Source organism: Theropithecus gelada, chromosome 19 (assembly GCF_003255815.1).
Source record: "Theropithecus gelada isolate Dixy chromosome 19, Tgel_1.0, whole genome shotgun sequence".
Classification (NCBI taxonomy): domain Eukaryota; kingdom Metazoa; phylum Chordata; class Mammalia; order Primates; family Cercopithecidae; genus Theropithecus; species Theropithecus gelada.
This window is the reverse complement of record NC_037687.1, coordinates 28,095,024-28,103,516: the sequence shown is the minus strand read 5'-3', so window position 1 is coordinate 28,103,516 and position 8,493 is coordinate 28,095,024. Positions and strand designations below refer to the sequence as shown.

Genomic DNA, 8,493 nt, shown 5'->3' with positions numbered 1-8,493 from the left:
GCCAACATGGCGAAACCCCGTCTTTACTAAAAATACAAAAAAATGAGCAAGGCGTGGTGGTGGGTGCCCATAGCCCCAGCTACTCAGGAGGCTGAGGCAGGAGAATCGCTTGAACCCGGGAGGCAGAGGTTGCAGTGAGCCGAGATTGAGCCACTTCACTCCAGCCTGAGCTAAAGAGCGAGACTCTGTCTCAAAAATATAAATAAATAAATAAATAAATAATTTAAAAAAGTAAATAAATAAAAAATTTAAAAATAAAGAGGGGGTTTTTGTGTTGACGCAGAGCCTGAACCATGGCAGAGGAGGCCAGGAAGGCTCCCCGAGGCCTTCAGCTCAAACAAAGCAGGACGGCCCATAGTTAAACAGAAACAGTTCAGGAATCACAGAAAGGCACCTGGGGAGAGATGGGTGTGTGCGTCCAGATGCAGGTGCACAGACAGTGCGTCCCCAGGTGCAGAGACAGATCCAGGCCAAGTACCAGCTCAAAGCGCCAACCTAGGTGGGTGTCCAGGTAGAGGGAGGCTGAGTCAGGCTGAGGCCGGGATAACAGTTGGGGTAGCCGAGGGAGGCAGGCAGCCTCCTGAGTCACCACGTGGTCCAGGTATGGGGCTGCCCAGGCCCACAGACAGACACAAGCATTGGGGAATTTAAGGGGCTGGGGGAGGGGCTGAGGAGGGTAGGCCCTCCCCCAAATGAGGATGGAACCCCCCCCAACTCCAGAACCCCTCTGCAGGCTGGCCAGATTCCTTCCCCACCTCATTCACTCTCTCTCTCTCCTGTTCTCTACCCTCTACCATTTTGAATTTCCGACCCCGTCTCTTAAGACTCTGTCCTTCTGCGTCTGAATCTCTGTCCCTTTCTCCTTCTAGGTCTCTGTCCCTCTCCCTCTGGGTCTCTGTCCCCCTCTCTGGGTCTCTGTCACTCTCTCTTTGCATCTCCAGCTCTCACTTTGTCTCTGTACCTAGCTCTTCCCCACCCCTCTGCAGATCCCAAGTTGGGGAATGCCAATTCTGGCGCCAACCTTCCTGCTCCCTGCTGGGGCCTCTGCTCCCCCATCTCTCAGGAGTCGAAAGTGAGAAAGCAAGGTGGGCAGCTCTGCTCCAGGTCCAGGTATCTCCCGCCCACCTCCTGCCTGTCTTCCATCCCACCCCGCTTCTCCATCTCTCCCTGGCGCTGCCATCTCTCATCTCTGCCTCTGTCTCCTCTGTTATTGTCCCCATCCCCTGTAGGTGCCCATCCTTCCTGTCTCCCCTCTGCCATCAGCCTGCCTGTCCTGTCCTCTTTCTCCCACCATGTCCCGTTCTCCTTCATCATCACCCGCACTGCCTTCATCATCATCGCTGTTGTTCTGCGTGTTTGTGGTGAGTGCCTCATGGTGGGGGCGTCTCGGCCTCTCTCCTCTCTCTCCACTGTTTTCTCTTTCTGTGTGTCTGTTTGCATTCTGTCTCCACCTTCTTGCCTCCGTCTTTTGCTTTTCTCTCTCCACGTCTCCACACCCCTCTCTCTCTGCATCTCTGTGTCTCCCTCTTCCTCTGTCTTTTTTTCCCACCATCTGCCTTTCCTGTTCCCTGTCACATCCAGCTTCCACCTCTTTCTCCATCTCTCTCCTCAGTTCCTTCTCTCATGAGCACATCTCCCTCTGTGCTCGTATTCCTGGACCCCTCTCTACTGTCATATCTTCTCATTCATTTTCCCAGCCTCTCTCTCTCTCCCCCTCCCTCTCCCTCTCTCTCACTCTGTCTCTCTCTGTGTGTGTGTGTCCATGTGTCTCTCTGTCTGTCTCTGTCTTTCCATCTCTCTTTCTGTCTCTCTATCTCTCTGTCTCTCTCTGTCTCTCTGTCTTTGTCTCTCTCTGTCTGTCTCTGTGTCTCTCTGTCTCTGTCTCTCTCTCCATCTCTCCCTGTCTCTCTCTGTCTCTCTTTGTGTGTGTCTCTCTGTCTGGCTCTCTCTCTGTCTCTCTGTCTCTCTCTCTGTGTCTCTCTCTGTCTCTCTGTCTCTCTCTGTGTCTCTCTCTGTCTCTCCATCTCTTTCTGTCTCTCTCTCTCTCCCTCTCCCCTACCGTGACTCCCTCTCTCAGTGCCTCTCTTCCTCCCTCTCTCAGCCCTTTCTTGCCCTTTCCTCTGAGGCTCCCCACCCTGGTTTCCTGACTCCACCACCAGATCCACCACCTCCAGCAACTGAGAACCCTCCCGTGCCCACCCTGCCCTGGGGTCCCCTCCCAGGATTCCTTCTAGATTATAGCATCTTCCGGGGGCGGGTTCTCATGAACAATTGTGGCTGCTTTTTTGGCCAGAGAGGGGAGGGAGGGGATGGGATCAGGGAGTTCTGGAATGGGAACTAGGCAATAAAAAAAAAAAAAAAAAAAAAAATCAGAAGCAGGGCAGCGGGAGGTGGGGGCAGGGCCAGCTGTCCTGACCAGGGATAAAAGGCTTTGCCAGTGTGACTAGGAAGAGAGACACCTCCCCTCCTTCCTTCACCAAGACATCAAGGAGGGACCTGCGCCCTGCTCCTCAACCTCCCGCCTGTCGCCCGCAGAGCCTGCAGGCCCCGCCCTCCTGGTCTCTGGTCCCTACCTCTCTGCTCTGTCTTCATGTTGCTGAGGGTCTTGGGCTCTGGGTAAGTGGCCCTCGCTGTCTCTGCCTCTCAGCCCCTGGTTCTGTTGAAGGTTCCTTCTCTCTCACTCTCTCTCTGCATTTGACAGAACCTGGCCCTCAGCCCCTAAAATGTTCCTCCTGCTGACAGCACTTCAAGTCCTGGCTATAGGTAAGAGAAGGGTTGGGTATGAGACAAGGGGCTCCCCTGGAGACTCTGAGAAGAGATGGGGAATGGGTCCTTGGGGCCCCTGGATGCTCATGGTGACCTCGTAAGAAAGAGCCGGGAGTGGTCTGGGGATCATGACGGGGGAGCGTGCTGGAGGCCTAAATTCCTAGTTGTGGAGGTGCTAGGAAATTGCGGGACTGGGGAGAGAGGTGTTTATAAGATCTGGTGCAAAATAAATAAGGAATCGTAGAGAACTATTAGGTCCTGAGTGGGTCATAACAGAAAGATCACAGGGTTCTACTTGACTGTGCTAGGAAAGAAACACTGTGGGAAAGATGTTTTGTTGTCAGAGGGAAGGTGGAGAAGGACGATGGGGTGGCGGGATCGTGGTGTGGGATGTGCGAGGTGGCTGGGGGCAAGTGTGGGGCAAGAGATGGTGGATCCTTGGGGTCCCACTGAGTGGGGACTTTGGGGAAGAGACAGGGAGGTCCTGGAATGTGTTGGGGAAGGACTCACGGGGGGGAAATGTGGCATATTTCGAGAAGTGATCACAGAAATTATGGGAGCGTAGAGCTGAGGGTCGTAGATGTAGCAAGGTCCTGGATAAGGTGGCCATGGCACAAAATAAGAGATGCTACGGAGGTGACTTGGGAGGTGAGTCAGAAAACTCGCCGTGTTGGGGCAATAACGGGGTCAATATGGGACATGTCTCATCCTGGGTGGGAGGGATAGAAGTGGGTGGTTTAGGGGTTAGACCAAAAGGAAGGGGATTTGTCAGTTCTGGAGTCCTACAAACTTGCGAAGTGGAGAGTGTTTGCTCATCTACTTTCCCCACCCAATCCTGTCCACTCCTAGACATGACACGGAGCCAAGAGGATGAGAACAAGATAATTGGTGGCTATACATGCACCCGGAGCTCCCAGCCGTGGCAGGCGGCCCTGCTGGCGGGTCCCGGGCGCCGCTTCCTCTGCGGAGGTGCCCTGCTTTCAGACCAGTGGGTCATCACCGCTGCTCACTGCGGCCGCCCGTAAGTGACCCCCTCCCCTGTCCCTGTGTCCAGTGAATTCTAGAGTCTAAAGCCCTAGAACTGAGCTGAGAACCTGGATCTCTGTGTAGAACCCAATGTAGTGGCTGGCTCCTGGTTTGAGGTCTAGAGAAGAGCCTGGAACCAAAAACACAGCTCGGGATGTGGACTCCTCCGTAAATCTCGAACTCAGCGTAGGTTCTGAAAGCAGATGGGCAGCTTGGAACCCATGGGCCTGCTGAGAACCAAACATCTAATCCAGTGATTCATCCAGAGGCCACGCATTACATCAAGACCAAGCTTAGCCCAATCCAGATTGGTGGCTGAATTCAGGACCCCTTCTACATTCAGAAACTAAGGACACTACGTAGAACTCAGAGCCCAGTTCAGGACCTACAGTCTAGCCATAAAGCCAGAACTGGAACCCTGCTCACAGCTGGAACATACAACTCTAAGAATAGAGGCAAAACCTGGAGGCTGTTCCACATCCAAGGTTTAGTTCAGAGTCCAGTCTATAGCTCTGCTATGAGCAGCCTAGAATGTAGACTTCAACCCAGTGTTTAAAGCCCAGAATGTGCCTGGCGTGGTGCATGCCTGTAATCCTAGCACTTCGGGAGGCCGAGGCAGGCAGATCACCTGAGGTCGGGAGTTCGAGACCAGCCTGACCAACGTGGAGAAGCCCTGTCTCTACTAAAAATGCAAAACTAGCCAGGTGTGATGGTGCATGCCTGTGATCTCAGCTACTCGGGAGGCTGAGGCAGGATAATCACTTGAACCCAGGAGGCGGAGGTTGCAGTGAGCCAAGATCGCACCGTTGCACTCCATCCTTAGCAACAAGAGTAAAACTCCATCTCAATAAATAAATAAATACATAATAAATAAATCCCAGAATGGAGATCCTAATCGGAAGCCCCATATAAAACCTAGACCCCTCCTAAATTCTAGATCTGAACTTACAACCCAGACCACAGCCAAGAAGTCAAAATACCTATAAGCCATGTCTATGCCATAAACAGAAGGTCAGTCTAGAACCTAGAGATCAAAGCTCAGGCCAGAATCTAGAATATAAAGGCCAGAATGCAAATCAGACTCTAGAATCTTGGATCCAGGCCATAACCTGGAGCTCCAACTAGAACCCAGGGCCCAATCTGAGGTCAAGGGCTCAGATCAGAGTCCAGAACCAAGAGCCCTATAATCCAATACGAAACAGACCTGTAGAATCAAGAGCTCAGACCAATGTTGAGAACCCTGACCCCAGCTGGCGCACAGAGCTCATACTGTTGTCTAAGAACGGCTCATAAACCAGAGTTTAATAAGGAACCCAGAGCACCATCCAGAAATCGGAGCTATCAATGTGTCCAGAACCCATAGCCCAGGTCTTAATCCATTGCTCAAAATAAAACCCTCAGCCTATCCTAAAACAGAAACCCAACATCAGACTCTAGAAATTAAGTCACAGCCGGGCACGGTGGCTCATGCCTGTAATTCCTTTACTTGGGAGGCCGAGGGGGGTGGATCAGTTGAGGTTGGGAATTCAAGACCAGTCTGGCCAATATGGGTGAAACCCCGTCTCTACTAAAAAATACAAAAATTAGCTGGGTGTGGTGGTGGGCACCTGTAGTTCCAGCTACTCGGGAGGCTGAGGTGGCTGAGGCAGGAGAATCACTTGAACCAGGAGCTAGAGGTCGCAGTAAGCTGAGATCGTGCCACCGTACTCCAGGCTAGATGACAGAGCGAGACTCCATCACAAAAAAAAAAAAAAAAAATCAAGTCATAATCCAGGTTCGATCTAGAATCCTGATCTCAGCATAGAGTCAACAGTTTAAGATGTCTAGAACCCAGAGCCCAGACTAGAAACGGAATGGAGCCTACTCCAGAATATCAGTTCCGATTTACAGCCTAGAGTCATAATGCAGTTTCACTTACAACTCAAAGCACAGAGCCCAGCACAGACCCTGGAACGGAGCCAAGCTCTCCCAATCATCACCTTCTTCCCAAGCCAGGAGCTGGAGCTCAGCCCAAGAGCAGAAGGAGAGGCAGCTGGGGCTGGGCCGAGAGAATGCCCTGGTCATGGGGAAGGGCACAGGAGGCCAAGAATGCTTGGCCTGCCGTTAGTGAGAAGCAGGCTAGACCTCAGGGAAGACTCATCACCTGGCCAGGGAATCGGGCCAGAGGGTGGGGAGGGGTCTCCGGCTCAGACACTGAGCAGCACTTCTCTTGGGGGTCGTGGCCAGGATCCTTCAGGTTGCCCTGGGTAAACACAACCTGAGGAGGTGGGAGGCCACCCAGCAGGTGCTGCGCGTGGTTCGCCAGGTGACGCACCCCAACTACAACTCCCGGACCCACAAAAACGACCTCATGCTGCTGCGGCTCCAGCAGCCCGCGCGGATCGGGAGGGCAGTCAGGCCCATTGAGGTCGCCCAGGCCTGTGCCAGCCCCGGGACCTCCTGCCGAGTGTCAGGCTGGGGAACTATATCCAGCCCCATCGGTGAGGACTCCTGCGTCTTGGAAAGCAGGGGGCTGGGCCTGGACTCCTGGGTCTGAGGGAGGAGGGGCTGGGGGCCTGGGCTCCTGGGTCTGAGGGAGGAGGGGCTGGACCTGGACTCCTGGGTCTGAGGAAGGAGGGGCTGGGCCTGGACTCCTGGGTCTGAGGGAGGAGGGGGCTGGTGAGCTGGACTCCTGGGTCTGAGGGAGGAGGGGCTGGGCCTGGACTCCTGGGTCTGAGGAAGGAGGGGCTGGGCCTGGACTCCTGGGTCTGAGGGAGGAGGGGCTGGGGGCCTGGACACTTGGGTCTTATGGGAGGGTAGACCCAGTCATAATCCTGCAGTGCTCCCCCAGCCAGGTACCCCGCCTCTCTGCAATGTGTGAACATCAACATCTCACCGGATGAGGTGTGCCAGAAGGCCTATTCTAAAGCCATCACGCCTGGCATGGTCTGTGCAGGAGTTCCCCAGGGCGGGAAGGACTCTTGTCAGGTAAGGCTCAGGCTGGGAGCTGGGGGAGGGATTATTTGGGACTGGGATTTAGGCAGACGATGTCAGGAGCATGGAAGTCTGCAGAGGTCTTCAAAAGAGAGTGAGCCGCAGGGACGGAGAGATTCCGATAGCCAGGCCACCCTGCTTCCTAGCCCTGTGCCCCCTGGGTAATGGACTCAAAGCGTTCATGCCTCAGTTTCCTCATCTGTCAGGTGGGGATAACCCTCTTAGGGTAGTTGGTGGAGTAGGATGAGGCAGGTTGGGGAAAGATCGCAGAGTGGCATCTGCTCATATGGGTCTGGGAAAGGCTGTGCTGAGGCTTCTAGAAATCTGAATGCATCCTTGAGAGAGGCAGAGACGGGGAAATAGAAGAGAGACACACAAGTGTTCTACAGATGGAGCGAACAGAGAGGGGCCCGGTGAGACTCAAGGGACAGGCAGGGGCACACAGAGACAGAGCCAGACCCAGTGGAGGGGGAAGGAAGTGCCCTGACCTCTAGGACTGAGACCTCAGAGCTGGGGCAGGACTGTGTCCCTAACTGTCCACCCCAGAGTCTCTTCCTGTCTCCCTGACTATCTCTGCTTCTTGGGTTCTCTGTGCCGTGGCTCTAGCCACCTGTCCATCGGTGTCTCTATCTCTGTTCCTCCCCCTCAGGGTGACTCTGGGGGACCCCTGGTGTGCAGAGGACAGCTCCAGGGCCTGGTGTCTTGGGGAATGGAGCGCTGCGCCCTGCCTGGCTACCCTGGTGTCTACACCAACCTGTGCAAGTACCGAAGCTGGATTGAGGAAACGATGCGGCACAAATGATGGTCTTCACGGTGGGATGGACTTCGTCAGCTGCCCAGGCCCTCCTCTCTCCACTCAGGCCCCAGCCCCTCCTCCCTCAGACCCAGGAGTCCTGACCCCAGCCCCTCCTCCCTCAGACCCAGGAGCCCAGGCCCAGCCCCTCCTCCCTCAGCCCAGGAGCCCCAGTCCCCAGCTCCTCCTCCCTCAGACCCAGGAGTCCAGGCCCCCAGCCCCTCCTCCCTCAGACCCAGGAGTCCAGGCCCCAGCCCCTCCTCCCTCAGACCCAGGAGTCCAGGCCCCAGCCCCTCCTCTCTCAGACCCAGGAGTCCAGGCCCCCAGCCCCTCCTCCCTCAGACCCAGGAGTCCAGGCCCCAGCCCCTCCTCCCTCAGACCCAGGAGTCCAGGCCCCAGCCCCTCCTCTCTCAGACCCAGAAGTCCAGGCTGCAGCCCCTCCTCCCTCAGACCCAGGAGGACAGGCCCAGCTCCTCCTCCCTCAGACCCAGGAGCCCCAGTCCCCAGCAACCTGATCTTTACTCCGGCTCTGATCTCTCCTTTCCCAGATCAGTTGCTTCAAGCGTTTTCTCCCCACCATGCCCCCACCCTTGCTGTGTCACCATCACAGAGGCACAGAGGGCAGGAGCACAGACACCTTAAACCGGCATTGCATTCCAAAGAAGACAATTTTTAACACGCTTAGTGTCTCTAAAAACCGAATAAATAATGACAATAAAAATGGAATCATCCTAAGTTGTATTAATTCATCCATTTATTTATTTTTTATATTTTGAGACAAGGTCTTGCTCAGTCTCCGGCTGGAGTGCCGTGACACAATCATGGCTCACTGCAACCTCGACCTCCTGGGCTCCAGTGATCCTCTTACCTCAGCCTGCCGGGTAGCTGGGACCACAGGTGCCTGTCACCATGCCTGGATACTTTTCAAATTTTTT

General features: G+C 54.9%; 1 protein-coding gene across 2 annotated transcripts; it reads left to right on the top strand.

Moving 5' to 3' along the window:
• Nucleotides 1-1,016: 1,016 nt before the first annotated feature.
• KLK14 (kallikrein related peptidase 14) lies at nt 1,017-8,274 on the top strand. 2 transcript variants are annotated; one of them, XM_025368452.1, is made up of 8 exons: nt 1,017-1,085; nt 2,482-2,616; nt 2,702-2,763; nt 3,616-3,787; nt 6,019-6,272; nt 6,623-6,759; nt 7,415-7,578; nt 8,107-8,274. In XM_025368452.1, the coding sequence occupies exons 2-7, from the start codon at nt 2,591-2,593 to the stop codon at nt 7,565-7,567; spliced, it is 804 nt and encodes a 267-aa protein (XP_025224237.1). In that variant the 5' UTR covers nt 1,017-1,085; nt 2,482-2,590; the 3' UTR covers nt 7,568-7,578; nt 8,107-8,274. The 2 variants fall into 2 exon arrangements, with proteins under 2 accessions (XP_025224237.1, XP_025224236.1); XM_025368451.1 differs by lacking the exon at nt 8,107-8,274 and having other exon boundaries at nt 7,415-7,660.
• The last annotated feature ends 219 nt before the right edge of the window (nt 8,275-8,493 follow it).